This window comes from Salvia hispanica, chromosome 4, assembly GCF_023119035.1.
Source record: "Salvia hispanica cultivar TCC Black 2014 chromosome 4, UniMelb_Shisp_WGS_1.0, whole genome shotgun sequence".
Classification (NCBI taxonomy): Eukaryota; Viridiplantae; Streptophyta; class Magnoliopsida; order Lamiales; family Lamiaceae; genus Salvia; species Salvia hispanica.
This window is the reverse complement of record NC_062968.1, coordinates 43,699,057-43,716,579: the sequence shown is the minus strand read 5'-3', so window position 1 is coordinate 43,716,579 and position 17,523 is coordinate 43,699,057. Positions and strand designations below refer to the sequence as shown.

Sequence of the window (17,523 nt, the reverse complement as noted above, 5' to 3'; positions counted from 1 at the left end):
GGTCTAGTGATGAAACCACAACAGGCAAAGTAGTCGCTCCAGCGAGGAATTGGACGGTGCCGGACCCAGAGATTACATGGGCGACGCATTGCATCCCAACCTGACATTGGCTTCTTATGAAAAATAGATAGATAGATAGATAGATAGATAGATAAATAGATATTACAAAATCCATGGGGACAACTGAGACGACTTTGTTTTATTATCTCTTTGGGCCCTTTCTTTTATAAGCTATTTGGGCCCAGTACAATATTTTCTACTAAGTACTCTATTTATTTGGTTTTAAATTTTTTATCATTTTTGTGGAATTAATTTCAATGTCACGCATTTAGGTTGAGTCAGTAATGTACTATTACTTTATTTTCTCTCACTTTTATGATTATAGTAGTACTTAATTAATTAGATCCGAACTTGGAAAATATTATGCCGTGGATTTGGTGATGCTTTAGAGTCCAATCCTTCACGCGTGATAATTTGTACTAGTAATTTACTATTCATATAAGTTGCAAAATTGTGCAGAAAAAAAATAATACGAGAGGAATTTATATTATGGGCATCATTTCTTTACTTTTGATAGTTTTCTTTAAAATTATATACTATACTAGATTTTTTATTTATTTTTTTGACAAAGTTGATTTCTTCAATATCAAATGGAGTACTAGTTTTTGATAAATTTAGCAAAGATTTTGATTGCTAATTAATTAATATAATTGTAAATGTGATAGGAAAATTTTAAAAAATTACAATGAATTTATTCTTTAATTGTGACCAGAAAACTGTTATCATCTAGCGTCTTTAAAAATTCTAAAAACATTATAATAATAAAATTGAATATCTTAATATCAACTTGTTTATATTTTTATTCCATCCATGAACACAGGTAATAATCAAAATCTGATATTATAGAATCGTCAACCATAACAACACATCGTTGTTGCATAATTTTGTATGAAACTAGAATATATAAGAAATACATAGAAATAGTGTAATTAGGTTGAGAATTGAGACGGCTGCTTAGCAACAGCCGCGAAGATTGGGGGGTGGGCAGGGCCGGCATACATGGCAGGTGGGTGGCAAGCAAGGTTTTAGAGCTATTGGAGGCTTTTTTGATCTCGGATCCACCCCATTTCCCTCCGTAGCTATTGAGTTTAACCAACAAAAGAAACAACATTAAACGTCAAACTACTATAAATTCTAATTTGGTATACACTCAACTAGAATTGCCTAATTAAAAAATTAATTCAATGCCATGAAAATAGTGAAATGGAAAAAGTAAACAAAAGTAATGGCTGGACAGGAATAAACCCCAAAAATATAAATTCACAAAAGTAATGGCTGGACAGGAATAAACCCCAAAAATATAAATTCATGTGAATTGACTAGCGATATACAATATTAATGCAAGAGGCTAAAAATCTCGGGATCGAGATATTTTATTTTAAAATGATTTACAGTAGTAACGAATTCAAGGCAAGAAATATTCATACATGTTTCTACAGTAGTTTGTGCAAGCTCCCTTCCGGCAACGGCTTGTGGAGATGATAGAAGAAACATGGCTACGAGAATCAAAGCAAAACCACTCAACATTTTGGAACCCATTTTTTTTTTCTTTCTAAGTTATGTAAGTATTTTTCTTTTATGTATATGCCTGTTCGTTTAGGTTTCTCTATTTATAAAGAAAATCACACTAGATTTTTTGAGTTGATACAAGTGTGGAAAATATTGTACAAATCCGTATGACTTTTCCAATTCTGTCACGTACGCAACTCTTATCATTTTGTGTTTACATAAGTCGAGAATAATTGACCATGTAGCACAATTTAGTCGGTAAAACGTTTCTTCTAATCTATTTGAGATATCAAATGCATAAATATCTGCATTTGTGTGTGAATTGTATTTAAGAAACAATGAGTTTGTTTTTAATTAAGAATTTAAGCTTATGAAGTCCGAATCAATTTCACAATATATGTACAAAGATGTTTGTGTCAACCTATTAAATCTGGTAAAATTGAAACAAATAACTCAATTACGATACGTCAGTGACATCATAAAATACAAAAATAGATACTTATTAAACCATTTGTTAACATTGTCTTATCGAATTATAAGAAAATAAATGTGTGGCATGTGAGTAGTTTTTGAAATTTCTCTTATCTCATTCGTCTTCTCTGCAAATTAATTGTGGTTAGCAAACATTGGATAGTGATATAATATAGATAAGTTGTAAAAGATTTTTTTTCGCAATGTATTAGGTTAGAGATGAGTCATTCTCAAAAGTGATTTATTTTGTTTTTCTTTTGGTTATTAGACCAATGCTAATTTGGCGTTATGTTTGAATAATTGAATGTGAGTTTAGGGTGTCAAACCTATACAAGACTTATACTTTTTTCATATATTGTTATTAAAGGTTGCATAATAGCTAATTGACACTCTTCTATAAATACCTGTTTTTTGCAAAATACTGTATAAATGAACCCTGCCCAACTCACTACTTTACTTTCAAACCCATGCATTATTCTGTGCCCAAAACAAAGTGTCCATACTATCTAAGCCCACTTTTTGTTTTTCTCTTTTGGGTATTGCAATTGATACTAGTGGGAATATAGAGAAAAAAGGAAATTTTAAAATTAATTAGAGAATGATATATGAAGAAAGCCACCATCGCCACTGAATCATATGTTTATATAAACAAAACAGATGTGATGATCTTACTCAGACGCCGCCCGCTTTTGCAGCCAGATTTTCCCTAAACCTAATACTCTCTCCATCCTTGGTAAATATGAACATTTGATTCGTTACGGATTTTAATGTATAATTGGTAAAGTAGAGAGAAATAAAGAGTATTGTAAGTAGTCTTAGTGGTGAACACTCATCATCTTAATAGTGTAGTGTTGATATAAGTTATAAATAAAATTATGGGTATGAGTAATGTATTGCTTATTTAGCTATTCTATACTTTACAGAGATAGACTGATAAGAAAATAGTTTATCTTCAAGTTAAATTTCCGACAACATACAGTCAAAGGACCATCATTCCACTGTAGCCGACAATTCTGCAATTTTGAGAGGTCTCCTCTTATTTTATTTACTGTATGTTTTTGTTATAGTGAACCACAACTACTGTGCAATGTGTGGATACTTCCTGCAGTGTGACGATCTTCAATGTTTGTTTAATATAGTTTGATCTCGTTTGAGGTTTGTATTAATCCGATGTCATGTTGAGATGATTTTTGTTTTAATTGTTCAAGCTATGAATAAAATTATCTAAAAACAGGCTTTTCTTTTGTTTGATTTTCTCTTTGCTTTTAAGAGAAAAAAGATGAAGAAATTTGGAGTAGTATGATTATGAGTTACAAGCACAATTTTTTATTCAGCTTTAATAGAACATGAATAATGTGAACCAAAAAAAATCCACTTTAATTAAATTTATTAAAATCTAAACAAGATATTACTGAACAAAATATTTTTTGTAAAAAAAAGATGGCCTGAAAGTCGAATAAAAGTAACAAATAGTTGCTCAAACAATACTAGTTCCTTTAATCTCGTGCACAAGTAGTCTGAAGATAGAAGGATCGGAGAGAGTACGATAAAAGCCAAGTGAAGTGAAATATTGAATTAAAATCGTATAACTGTACAAAGTAATTAACTTAAAATTCTTAGGTACAAAACTTTGCAGCAACTGAGTTTAGTTCACCTGATCTATCTCCTTAAGAAAGTGTACCTGTCAACGATACGGTATGTTATAGTATGACAATGGAATTCACATAACATGGCACTGAAAAAAATAATCCTCCCTCGTCCTCAAAAGATAGACTAATTTTATGTCGTCCCCTAAAATTATACCAACTCTAAATATAGAAAGTTTTTAACTAATTACACACCACTAATAATGTGGACCTCCCAATCTACTAACACTACTTCCATTGTCTTTTTCCTCTCTTACTTTACCAATTGCACATTAAAACCTGAAGGAGAGAGTACTACTGAACTTAATGCCCTACCAAATATACGGAGTAACATGATTCATGATACAATATTTTGTAAAGTTAAGACAATACTAAGTGCGGATGCATCCACAATGCAAGAACATTAAAAAACACTTCATCTCATGTAGCAAAAGTTCAAGAAAGTGAAGATGAAGCAAACTGCAGTTCAAATTTGGATTCTCAAACAACCAAACAAACATAAAAGGTAAAAGGGGGGAGCAAAGAAAAAGAAATTAGGACTTCTCATGTTTACCAAAGATGACAAAAGAGTAAATAAAACCAAGAACGCAAGGTGATACCTGTACAATTTCGAGCTGACCTAGCTCCAGATAGACGGGTTTCTAAATTGAGTAGCCATTGCCTCTGATAGAAATTTTACAAGGTTTTCCCTCTCAATTTCTTTCTCTCTCTTGAGCTCTAGATGCCGAACCTAAGTAATGAGCTAGAAATATTAGAGATACCATTGCAAAGAAGACATGCCAGTACATATAGACCAGAGTCCAACCTGAACAGAGCCTTTTTGGGATACACCAGAGTCAGTGATGACAACAAGACATTTAATATCATGGTCGCTTGCATATTCGTACTGTTCAGTAAGGCTTGGATCACGCAAGGGGACAAACTCTGCCTGTAAAACTTGCTTTCAGTAACTATTATATGTGCAGCAGAAATACCAAACAATCTTGCATAAGATCAGATTACCGACCCTGATATTCTCCTCCCACAACTCGGCCACCAGTTCCATGCGCTCGAACAATAAACCACCCCCACCTCTCGAACAGACAAGAACATTAATGCCTATTTCATTTCTGTTCATGTCATTGAGATAATCCCACATTCAGTAGATGCATTAAATAGGAACAGTCAGCAACAACAGTGGATCCATACAAGAAAAGATCATCACCTATGAGATTTATTATCAACAGAAGAGTGTAGCAAAATAGTTTCTAGTGCAATACTAGTTCCAACTGCACCGGGTGGACTTGATTTCTGGCAAAAAGAAACAATCATGAGCAGATTCCTGATTTCTGCTAGGAACAAGTACAGTGTCCAATGGGAACAAAGAAATTGGGGAGAGATACTACATATTGCAAAAATAAAATAAAAAAAGACAATATGATAATTCTTCCTAAAACACTTTAGTGTGAAAACATAACCAACCATACATGAGCCAGAACATATATTTAGGACAGAGTCAAAACTGTTACTCCCTCCGTCTGCCATTAGGAGTCCCATTTATGAGCGGCACGGGTTTTAAGAAATGTTAAGAAAAGTGTGGAAAAAAGTTAGTGGAATAGGGGTCCACTTGTATATATTAGTTTTAAATTAAATGTGAGTGGAATGAGTTAGTGGAAGGTGGGACCCTATTGCCATTTATAGTAAAAGTGGTACTTCGGTAGGGCGAGCAGCCCTTAAACCAAAAAAAAGTGGAACCTTTCCCCTATTTATTTTATGCATTTAATTCTCTATTTTGGGCCACTTAAAAAAAATGTCTTTCTGCTGAGCAAACAAGTGTCACCTTTGACTGCCTACCCTAAAATGGACACAGGAGTACTCAGTATAATATGAGTGGTCAAGTTTATACTTTTTCAGTAAATTGCCAAAGCAAATGAAAGGGCAAAGATTGTTAGTGGCTTAATGCCTGAGTGGAAAAGAATTATACTTTACGAGTTCCTTCTTCAAAGCTCTTCTTCGAATTGTCAAAAAATGAAAACAAAAAAAAAAGAGCATGATCTCTGCCAAATCATATATCTATTCTCACCATAATCAAACCAAAGATGCAAGCATGGGAATATATACTTCAGAAAACCTACATATTCAGAATCAGTCGTCTGCTGAAGCAGGTAATCATAACGGCCACCAACAGCAAGCAGCGTTCCTTCTGTTAGTGCAACAGGATTGTTATCCTTTCTGAGATATATCTGCATAAAGAAATTGAGTATCAAAGAAATGTTCCACTCATGTTTTAACAGCACGAGCTAAAGTGCTTCTGATCACCACCTCTAAGCTAGTAACAATTACTACAGAACCTCAACAAGTTTAGCTACAAATCCCGGTTCACGGAAAGCACATTTCTGTCTCTTTTTATTTGACTCTTCCAGTTACAAAGAAAAAAATTGTGGACAGTTGAGGTTTAAGTTTTATCAGAGCAAACTAAGGCAGGACAGCCAATATACAGAAATAAAAAACCCAGATTTTTTGCAGAGGAAACTTTGAGATCTTAGCCTTAAATGACAGAGAATGCATATCTGACAGAAATATTTTGCATAAGAACTTGTTCTAGTACCTGGAAATACAAGTTCCTATGATAATATTCAGTTGGTGGCATTAGTGCATCAACAAAGACATGCCTTTCAATCTTCCAAACCCTCAAATAGTTGAAAAGTTCGGAAACCTCATCAAGTGCCTTGCGTGTTGACTTATCTGCAATCATGATCTATCACAACTTCTGCTATTGGCAGATTTCCAAAGATATAAATATTTGTATACAAAAGTTTCAAACTGATGAAAAGATACCTGCAGGCAGGGCACCTCGTAGTCTTGGTAGTGCCTGTTCAGCAGTCCCACAGAACCTCAATCCCACAGTTTGTAATCTGTTTAAAGCATCATCAGAAAGATCAAGTTCCTGAAATAACAAAGAAAGAAAACATTCAAATCATCACTATCGTCATTCTCGAAAGATTAAACAGTTCTTCAGATAAACTATTAGACTACAGAGTGATTAATCTGATGAATGAATTTTTTATTTGTTTTTCAAGGTAGAATCATTTCATACCAATGCTTCCATTTATATAACACAGCTTAATTTCAACCAAGGGAAACATGATCTTCAGATGATAATCCTCCAAAGATTCCTGAACACTTATGTCGCTGAGCATTCTTTTTTATATTTAATTGAAAACGAATGTTATGAATACTCACTCTTTATAGTTGATTACATGCCGTGACAAATTAAACATAGCAAAAGGCCATAGCCAAAATCTCTTACTTACCACTAGTAAATCCAACAGAATAATTGTGCAAAAATTCATATAGAAAGAGCTTGCAGACCTGTCGAAGTTGCTGCCTGATAACTACCCATTTTGACTTCCTTTCAGAAGACTGAGGACGCAAGGAACCCAAAAGTGAGAGAAGCTGCAACCATATAAAACTATTAATTAATACGTTGTCAACATGGCTTAATCATTATTATCAATCTAACCTCAGCTACTTTCTGTCTATTTTGAGGTTTGATTCCTGTCCAAGACCATATTGCCTCCAATATGTCGGCATGGTTTAGATGAATGTCACACGATTCTGAATTGAAAAATTGAGAAACAATGTCGACGGAAGCCTGTAACACAACAACAACAACAACAAAAAAAAAAACATTAAGCTTTATATCTCATTGATCTCTAACATGCTCAGGGTTATTATCATTATGTTAATTTCATATTTTGTATATATTTATATGCCAAGTGTAGGACCTTTATGATCTCTGCCTCTGTCAATGCAGTTGCTCCTCCAACAATATCAAAATCTCCCTGTAAAATTATGGTTTTTAGCTAATAAGGACATTGTTTCCTTTACCAAGTGCTACTGTGGAAATTTATATGCAAAATAAAATTGACCTGCAAGTACCGATTTGGAGGTGAATGGCCAATTGCTCTTCGGTATACATATGATATTTCGTACCTCCTGAAAAATGATTTCTGCAAGAGACAGAATAATTGATTTCTCGAGGAAAGATCTCAACTAGTATATCACCAGTGGAAGCAAATGATGAAAATACAATGGAAAACATTGAGTTAAAATAAAAAGGAAACTATGGGCACCTATTGCAAATGATTGAGATGAAAACATGTGAAATACATCTAAAGCGTGCATATAGTGTTTTTTTAAAAGGGTCAACTGGAATGTAGAAATTAGTAAAGATTACAATACACAACGTTCTGCAAAAGATGAATGTAATGGAACAGAAGAAAATAAAGCAGAAAATCCTGCTATGATAATGCTACACTCAATTTATGGAAGTTGTGAGAACAAAAAATAGAAATTAATAAAATGGGCCTTGTGGTCATTTAAATGCACATCTCAGTAGTAAGTACTCGGCAGGAGTTGGTCAGATTCTGGAAGAGAGCAAGTGACGACCCCTATAGAAACTAACCTGCTTTGCAATGACCCAATTCACAAAGGGATAGCGTAGCTCATGGCAAAACTCAATCATGTCTCCTCCATGGGATAGCATTTTGACAGCACTCCTTTAGTAGTTCAACAGAGTTCCAGAAAAAGAAACAGAAAAAGTAGTCATTATAAGCTTCTGGAGATGAAATTCACATGTATATGAAAATGAAGGGAATATTTTTTTTTTCTAAAGAATGATGCAGACAAAAAGTCAGGTACCTATTTACTTGATGGCCATCTCCCAATATTCTCATTGGAAAGATCTCCAAATGCTTTGCACCATGCTGCCTGTAAACTTCTCTAACAGTATCAACAACCAGATCACGGTTAGCAGTATCTACATCTGTGAAACAAGTTGTCGAGATATCATCTCGAATAGATTTCAGTCGTTCAACATTCTCATGCCTGTCCTTTGTCCTTAACTTATCCTCGTCAAAAATCGCAGACACAACTTTTTCGTATATACTTGTGTCTTCTGAAGTATGAATTGTCCTCAACATATCTGCAAGTCCAGGTAGAAAAAGGACTTAACTGAATAGTGAACAAGTGACATTATCATTTATTTCCACAACCTGATTGTGAATAGTATATGCTCAGGTATGTATTTAGCTTGAAGAAGTTAGAAAATGGATATTCAAAGAAACAACTTCACTAGTAATAAAATTAAGGGTGTCTTTATGAAATTTAGGAACTAGGGCAGACACCTTGATAGCACCATGTTAAGCAGTGAAGTATAGAGACATGTAAAGACAAGAAGAATAGTATTTCTCATTCAGTTATTATACAAGAGACCTTACACACACACACACACACACACATATATATATAGGAAAAACTAGGGTTACAGATATATGAGGAAACCTAAATACATTAGTGCTCTACAAAAGCCCCCATTGGTACATACTATGAAAATAGCAAGTAAATCTGACCTTCGAAAACTAAATTTCACACTTATTAAAATCTATGCCTACTGAAATCTAGCTAGAAATATAAATAACATTTCTATTACAAATACGATGGTGAAATATTTAACAGTTAAGTTTCTCGTTTCTAATGAGATCAATTGCTTTTTTCATTAATTTCTTGTATAGGAACCAAAAGGATCCTGTAAACATTTCAGGTATATAAGACTATATATAACTAGCCAAGTATAACCAACCAAGTAGTAAAGGGGATGCAAATTATGTTAGAAGATATAAAGACGATAGTCATCTTTAATGCACACAAAAGCTTGGTCAATCTACAATTCTATGTGTACTTCTATAATTCTCACATCGAAAATTGTATTAGCATCAGTTTAGAATCTTATATTAAAATTCAGTAAGCGGATATCAATCACTTACTATCTAACATTTCATACTCCATGTGAGGTGGAAAGGCATGCTTAAGAAGTTCCGTGGCTGAAGGCCGATCCGATGGACTTGGAGACATCAAGCGTCGAAGCAAGGTTGCCTGTTCTGGGAATTCTGTGACCCAGATAGAAGGAAGCTGTCCTTTTAGTTTCAGATCAGATAGCAAAACATGTCTCTCCATTGCTGTCTCGAAAGGATGCCATAGTTCAAAGAACATAACTCCTAAACTGTACATATCAGCCTATGATAGTGAAACAAGATGAGCACGGGTAGACAATTTCTCAACAAAACACTAAAGTATATGATACAGATGAAATTAAAATTGACCTTCTCATCAATCTTCGGCCAGCCTTGCTCTATTTCAGGGGCAGTGTAGAAATATGTGCCAACTTGACCTGTACCATCAATTGATACTCCAACGGTTTCAGTTGCATCCACATCTTGGTCCAGTTGCTCGAACTTCAGAAATTTGGCTGAAATATAATACAAAAACTCATGTAAAGAGACCCTGAAGGAAATCTAGACAGGCCTGGAATTCTCAAAGTGAACAGGGAGTTACATGGTAATAACATGTTTTAGCAGTCAGGGGACAATTATACCCCCTCCGCCCCACAAGAGTATGCACTTTTTCCTTTTTAGTCCGTCCCACAAGAGTATGCACTTTCTACTTTTGGAAACTCTTTTATCTCTATTGAGGTAGAACCCATTCTCCACAAACAATACTTAAATTACATTTTCTTTCTATCTCTCTCCTACTTTACCAATTGTGCATTAAAACTCGTGTCCAACCAAAAATACATACTCTTATGGGCCAGAGGGAGTACCATATATTCACCTAATGTCACTTCATATTAATTGTTCTCCTAGGAAAGGGATATGCAATGACAACAAATGGGACAAGTAAATCCATGTAGGAGCAGGAAGTAAAAATTCCAAACAAACATCGCCAGGCTCCACATATGAAAAACATGCATGTACATCACCCTAATGCAAGCAAATAATCATCCACGAAATAGAGATAATTGCACTTAAATACACTAACTTGCACCCAATTCTGCTTTTCCACATGAACTAAAATTTGGCTTTCAAATACATAAACTTTCAGTTGTTCTTAATTTTCACAAAGTTATCAATTTCTGGAAATTTAAAGTCATTGTGGCTAGCTGAACTGGCAAATCAATTAACAATTATGTGAAAACTAAAAACAATTGAAAGTTCGTGTATTTGGAGATAGAATCATTATCTCAATACCAAACCATAATTTGGAGAAAATTCGTGTAGGCACAGCAAAGTTCTATAGTCATACATGATCGGCCATGTACGCAAAATAGAATTTAGGCAAATACACATAGGAGCTCCAAAACCAAAAGAAAAGTGTTTCACCAAGGCAATGTTAAGTTTGATCTTATTAGGCATTACAAGTTTTTGAATGATTAATTCATATTTATTTTAAATTCCAAAATGAGCAAGAATCGACTCTTACCAAGGCCAAAGTCTCCAATTTTGATGTCATTTCGAGCATCAAAAAATATGTTATTAGGAGTCAAGTCGCGATGGATAATTCCTTGTCCATGGATATGTGCCAGGCCTTCCACAATTTGCCGAAACAAATGCCAAGCAAGTTCCTTATCAAAGTGATTATAGGATTCAAACTTTTGCCGCAGAGTCCTGAATCATATATGGAAAGTATAAGTTAGGCATAATTGATTAGTGACTTAAAGAACCAAGAACTAACTTGCTCAAATCTCTTGAGGTATGGGTAGTAAACTCCTTATTTCATGTTATTTTTGCACTAAAAGCATTTATGATCTTGATATCATGAACTTTTATCTTTAGACAAGTGCAATCTGGATATCTGTAATTTCAAAACATAGTCAATTTTTCACTCCATCACCTTAGAAAATGCTTCCGTTACACTTCCACCGTAGAGAGTAGAGACGACAACAACTTGAGAAATATATATCTAAATTTTATGAAATGTATATTAATTGGTGAATCAAGGGTTCCACGAGGAATTTTAGCAATGCTGAAGTTAAAAAAATTGTATTTCTTGTTGATCTCAGTGGGAGCAGGAATGGATATAACAACATAGCTACCTAGGGCAGTATTCCATCTGAATATAGAGGTAGGTTGACTCAAGCTTATTTTCATGTGCAAACTGTTCTGAAGAATCAGTTTCCTTGAAGCTGACACTGGAACTCACGCCCGTTGTAGAACCCCATGCAGGGCCTCCAAGGTTTCCAATTTCACCTGCTTCATACCAAGCCTGATAGAAAAAAAAAGTAAAGGACATGAACAAGTATGTGTTTCATGAATTATACTAACTCAGCAAGCAATCCAGCTTCAACATCCTATGCAAAATAAATACTCCCTCGGTCCACCATTTAAAGAGCATTTTGACTCGACACGTGTTTTAAGAAATTGTTTTGACTTTGTGAACAAAAAGTAAGGGGAGAAAGTGAGTGGAATGAGGGACCCATTTTAGTATTAGTTTTATAATGTATTGAGTGTAAAAAGTTAGTGGAATATGGGGCCCGCATACTAAAAGTGGAATAAAGTAAATGGTTCTATAAATCTTGGACAACCAAAAATGGCAAAATGGCTCTTTGAATGGTGGACAGAGGGAGTATAAAAATGACTTCTCATACATTAATACCTGATAGTATCGTACAACATGCTGATGCTGCAATCTAGAAAGAGTAGCTACTTCCCTGCAAACCATTTCACATAAGTGCAAAGAAATTAAAGTCAACAGTAAACATTAAAAATGACAAAAAAAAATTAGAATTTAAATACGCCTATGAAATGTATAATATGAATACAGACCTTAATATGCGGTCATTTACAGGCAGAATTTTGTCCTTTAATCGGATCTTCTTCACGGCATAATGCCTACCATCTAGCTTATTCTTGCATAACACCACGTGACCGAACCCACCATGTCCTGCCAGTGTACAAAAATAATTGCATAGTTAGTTGCACGGGGTATGAAAGTAGTATCAAGAAATCAACTCAGTGAATCCAAAACTGAAGCTTTCACATGCAGTTATCATGTTAAAAGAAATGTTAATCATGCTTTGTATCTCCAACTTTCAGCGTTTCCAATTAATGTCCCCTACTAAGTTTTCCCTTCAAACACCATTGACGTTTAGATAGTTTGATTTATGTCCCGCTTGACATAATCTGGCGGGATAATGACTAGTCAGACCTACAGATTGGGTGGACTATAATTTAATTGTAGATTATTTCCACCTCAACACTAAATGATGTCATGTTAAGAAAAAGGATAAAAAATTCAACTCAATTACACTCTAATTTTCAGAACAAAGTCCCGTCTCTCCATCTTGTCTGCCCCTTCTTCTTCCCACTCTGTTCGGATCACATCAAACCCTTCTCATCTCAGTCTCTTCAGCTCACAACAAATTACAGAAAATGCAGACAAGGCAGAGGAGAAGAGAGAAGGATTTCTTTTTTGTTCAGCGGGTGAGGTCAGAGGTGGAAAAGAAATCCATCTTAATAAAACTATTATCCACCTAATATGGGAAGCTGACTATGATCTGTTTCCGAATTATGTCAAGTGAGAAAGAAATCAAACTTTTTCAAAAGTTTGGGGGGGGGGGTTAGTGGAAATGTTACATGCTGACACTTTCCGGAAAACATTAAGTTGGGGTCACAAAACATGATTAACATTTTTTCCTTAGTGAAATGATGTCGCTAAGTGGGTGGGGTAGAAAATATTAACACCTCAATTAAACTAAATTACACCTAATAATTCGACAATTTAACTTATCATCCTGTCACATGATAAGGATTTTTGAAGTGAAAATGTTACTTGTGGACATTTTCCGTTAAATGCTAAAGGTTGGGGACACAAAACAAGATTAACACTTAAAAAGACAGAGATGCTTTAAGTCTTGTAATATTCCCCATGTTCTTCCCCAAAGAGATATTACAGAGTTTGATTATTTGCACTTAATTTTAAGCACAGGGCATTATCCTAGAAACTTTATACATATAAAAAAACAAACAGGATCATAATTCCAAATCCACAAGATACAAGCAAATGAAAATGTAAGCCTATATGCAAATCGTACACGCTGAAAATGTACTTGTTTACCAAGAGGTTGGAGCTCCTCAAAGTCATTTAAATAACGGGAATTTTGAACTGAAGAACTTTGGCCTCCTAAATCAGAAGCAGTTTTCCAAAAGCCGGATATTTTTGATGAACTCTGTCACATGGAATTCAAGATAAGGAATAAGATCACTGACTAAATGGATAGCAAACTAGCATGGTTCTGGTTCGAAATAAATGCTCAGTTACTAACAATATGCTTCCCAAACACACGATCAAAATTTTTGCCATAAGATGATGATGGTTTGATAGCCATATCTCGCACGTTTTCTGAAACAATCTGGAAAAGAACAAACGTATATGAAGTGAGTGCAAACAAACATTTTATTACATATGTAAGCCACAAGAAAATACACACCCCCAGATTGAGGAGCTCTGATGTAATTTCCGGTAAAGCATCAGCAAGTGCTCCTTTAGGAGCACAAGCAAGACGAAGTAAGTGGGCCTACGGGAAGAAAAAACATGGTAAATGGAGGTTTTCGAAAAGGATTGACTTGTCAAAGCAACAAAACTTACCAAGAGCAAGTCCCTCTGCATAGTCTGGAAAGATTGAAGTTGATTGGCGAACTCAGACTCAGACAACTCTGAATCACTATTTGAACTATCATTGTCAGTTTCTGATAGATTTCCTACTACAAACATATCCTGTAAAACAAATTGTTATTTCTTGAGAAAAGACAAGGGAGTGAGAAAAATAGAAAGGAGTTGATTGTAGATTATAAGCAAACTTATGCTAAAAAAGAAAGTCAAATGAAGAACTTTAAACGATACGATCACAGGTTTAGTTGTGATTTTTAGTAAAAGGAGGAAAGGAGAAAAAAGAACTAAACCTTTACGTGGTTAATGGTACCATTTCCAACTGATTCATCAGAACTCAAATCAGTACTTTTTGTCTCATCTTCACTCTCTTCTTCAAGAGTACCTAATCTTAATGACTGATTATTTACATACTCAGGCTTATAACTGTCAACCAACGGTAACTTCATAGACTTGTCTGATTGCTTGTCCAAAGTACCATTTCCCGCTTTTGGACTGCCAATTGTATGAGAAGACACTACCTCGTTGCTCTCTTCCATTTCTAGGTTCCATTGCCACAACTCTCCAGAACCACTGAAAAGATCTAAATGACTAAAGACAAAAGGTCCTCTAGATGAACAGGTCATGCCACTTCTGACAGTACCCTCCTTGGTCGGGAGCTGGCAACTCTTATCAGTACCATCGCAGACAACCTAAAGAAGAACCAATCAAGATAATGAGGATCCCTTGACTCTAGTCAGATAAAGTACTTCTTGATCAATCAAAGCATGATTTACAAAAATTTTAAAAATCTCAAATCATATACTAGAGCTATTTAATACTACAAAATTTCAAAATAGTTCGGTCATAATGTTGCAGGTATAATTAAACCTATCAGTAGTTCAAAAGTAATAATTAAATAGAAAGATATCCTTACGTAGAACTAATATCAATTTAATGAGGTTGGTTATTTTTACACAAATCATAGAATCTTATCCTGATTCCCGAGTCCCTCTTAGTTATTCTAAGCATTCTTCCATCAAGTCAGTGGAAAAGTTATCTACCCCATACATCTTGCCTTGACACAATGCATGAGTTTCAAGGTTCCTATCTCCCCAGTCTCATATTACTAATTATTTATCACTGGCGTGATTGGATAACAATATTGCAACTTGACCAGGAAATGAGCTTGCAACTGAAATCTCAGAAAGATATTGTTCATACAGATTCACGAGTCTGCTCTTGAGGAAGAACTTCAGACAAGAATTCTTGTGCAGCTTCCACTAAATTGTAAATCATCACGCGCCCTTCTCGAGCATTAGAATTAGCCTGCAGTATGTAGCCACAAGATGGTCATGATTAAAAAAAAAAAGAGAAAGGGGACATCAAGATTTTACAGGAAATGTGTAAAAATAAGTGCAAGGAGGGGAATCAGGTCAATAGATTAATAATATATATGCGATGCACATATCTGAACTTTATCAATCAGTCAACTTCGAAGCATAAGTTTACAAGCTGAATCTAACATTCAGATTCAGAGATACTTCAAAGATGCTTCAAGCTAAAAGAATACAACAATCTAATTTGAAATTTTAGATGAGCGCCTCCTGCACTCAACAACAGCCGACAAGATAGAGGATTTAGGCATGGAGTACAAAGAGAAAGATAAGCTTGTTGTGGCTACCATTTGTATCATTTCACAGGTTAAAATAAAGAACTCACAGAAGTTACCGATAGACAGTTAGAGCACTTGCAAGAAGTTGAGTCTTCTTGAATATATGGCTGTCACTAAGGCCCTACCTGATCATAAAGTAGAGATAAAAGATTATCAGCATCAGTTTTTGATAAGCCTTTCTCGGGTATTATCTGCAGCTTTGGGCATTTGTATGGATAACCTGGTAAACATCTGCGCCAAGAACATACACTTTAGTAAAAAGTTAGAAACAAGCACCTTTAGAGGAAAATGAATATTGGTCCAAACCTCACAGAGAGCTGGACACAAACATCAGAATCCTCATATCCTGTATCCTTTGAGTATGGCCTACAGTGTCATTCAATAAAAACTCAACAAAAGAGAGAATGAAACCTGGGATTTAGAGTCAATAAATTATCACAAATCTGGTACCTGAGCTTGATGTTAATACGAGGAGGTGATTCAGAAGCAACTATGCAATCTTCCTGAAATATGGCACACCTGCAAGGGGAGGCATGAACTTACTCGTAAAGTAGAATATCATAGATCGAAGTCAGAAAGAGTCTTAAGTTTTGAACAAATAAAACTCCTGGAACAATAACCATGAATTCAAACAGGATAGAGCAACAGGAAACAAAGTCGTTATCTATATCTTGTGGTTCAATCATATCATTCTAGAAATAAAATTCAAAGACACACCAATATTAGGAGTAAATTTCACCAAACAAATCCAGTTTTCAACTCAAATTGAAGTCTACTTTTGAGAAATTTTCTATCATGGATGGTGAGTTATTAAGTATAAGATTGGTAGTATGATTAGATTAATGACATTGTTCTTTTCTCGAAAATCAAAGATAAGCAGCAAATGAAGCTATTTTTAGATAGCTTGAACAATTCAAACCAAAATAATCTCAACACGAGGCTGATTAATACAATCCTCAAACTATTGAACAAACATTCTAGATCATATCATAAAAAACATAAATAGAATAAGAAGAGGAAAAACTCACAAGGCAGTTACTTCCTCGGTTAAAATTTCAGAATTATCGGCTACAGTGGAATGATGGTCCTTTGACTGGGCGCGGCGGACCCCGCCTCCACTCCGCTTCTTCTTCTTCTTCGAGCCGCCCATCTGCGAATAATGTTTTGCCTCAAATCGAATTTGAGGTGTTCCAGAGCAATTAATTGAAAATCTGGCTGCGTAGAGAAGTCCGTTTCAAATTTGAAATGATGCTCGGAATTCGGAGAGAAGAGTTGAAGAGAATAGTTGAAGGGGGGAAAGAGAAGCCGGCGGCGTCAGAGTAAGATGATCATCACATCTGTTCTGTCATCTGTGTATATATACATTTGATTCAGTGAAGGTGGACAGTAGCGATGGCGGCTTTCTTCATTCTCTAAATCATTTTTAAATTTCTTTTTTTTTTCTTGTTAAACGATACATATATTATTCCCAAGTCAAACTCAAATCTCTATCTTGTATTTTGACGTCGCAAAACCCAAGCTTTTCTGGAACTGGGCTTCAGATAATGTTAACACTTGGGTTGGGCTTAGATTAACAAGTAGTGAGTTGGGCTTTATTTTTTATATTTTTCCCATGAGTTTTTTTTTTTTTTTTAATAGCAGTGTCATTTAGTTAAATCTAAGGCAAAAAGTTCTCACCTTCTATTTTTCTACCAATCA

The 17,523-nt window shown here is 34.9% G+C and overlaps 1 protein-coding gene and 1 long non-coding RNA gene across 8 annotated transcripts; both read right to left on the bottom strand.

Moving 5' to 3' along the window:
• Positions 1–884: 884 nt before the first annotated feature.
• LOC125185334 lies at positions 885–1,740 on the bottom strand. Its single transcript, XR_007170107.1, has 2 exons — positions 1,488–1,740; positions 885–1,139 (listed from the first exon to the last, which is right to left on the bottom strand). It is a non-coding gene; the product is annotated as an uncharacterized LOC125185334 (long non-coding RNA).
• Positions 1,741–3,513: 1,773 nt separating this feature from the next.
• Positions 3,514–17,255, bottom strand: LOC125222079 (eIF-2-alpha kinase GCN2). 7 transcript variants are annotated; one of them, XR_007176466.1, is made up of 30 exons: positions 16,854–17,250; positions 16,276–16,344; positions 16,132–16,191; positions 15,951–16,056; positions 15,375–15,479; positions 14,465–14,863; positions 14,151–14,279; positions 13,993–14,079; positions 13,828–13,914; positions 13,620–13,731; positions 12,329–12,446; positions 12,159–12,213; positions 11,599–11,768; positions 10,986–11,170; positions 9,830–9,975; positions 9,494–9,743; positions 8,370–8,652; positions 8,134–8,227; positions 7,598–7,678; positions 7,454–7,510; positions 7,189–7,320; positions 7,038–7,121; positions 6,504–6,612; positions 6,274–6,410; positions 5,801–5,908; positions 4,891–4,976; positions 4,693–4,795; positions 4,492–4,610; positions 4,286–4,416; positions 3,514–3,721 (listed from the first exon to the last, which is right to left on the bottom strand). XR_007176466.1 is itself a non-coding variant. In XM_048124504.1 (30 exons), the coding sequence occupies exons 1-29, from the start codon at positions 16,973–16,975 to the stop codon at positions 4,306–4,308; spliced, it is 3,708 nt and encodes a 1,235-aa protein (XP_047980461.1). In that variant the 5' UTR covers positions 16,976–17,246; the 3' UTR covers positions 3,514–3,721; positions 4,286–4,305. The 7 variants fall into 7 exon arrangements, 6 of the variants coding, with proteins under 6 accessions (XP_047980461.1, XP_047980462.1, XP_047980463.1 ...); XM_048124504.1 differs by having other exon boundaries at positions 4,492–4,614; positions 16,854–17,246; XM_048124505.1 differs by lacking the exon at positions 16,854–17,250 and adding an exon at positions 15,873–15,950 and having other exon boundaries at positions 4,492–4,614; positions 16,046–16,056; positions 16,276–16,340.
• Positions 17,256–17,523: the final 268 nt, after the last annotated feature.

What these genes read in the sequence shown, in the direction of transcription:
- LOC125222079 (XM_048124504.1), bottom strand. Translation starts at nt 16,975, where the DNA reads ATGGGCGGCTCGAAGAAGAAGAAGAAGCGGAGTGGAGGCGGGGTCCGC. An exon ending in ATGTTGTACGATACTATCAG is followed by an intron (nt 11,769 to 12,158) that starts GTATTAATGTAT and finishes TTTTTCTATCAG; the next exon opens with GCTTGGTATGAAGCAGGTGA. An exon ending in TCAGGCAGCAACTTCGACAG is followed by an intron (nt 6,613 to 7,037) that starts GTCTGCAAGCTC and finishes TTGTTATTTCAG; the next exon opens with GAACTTGATCTTTCTGATGA.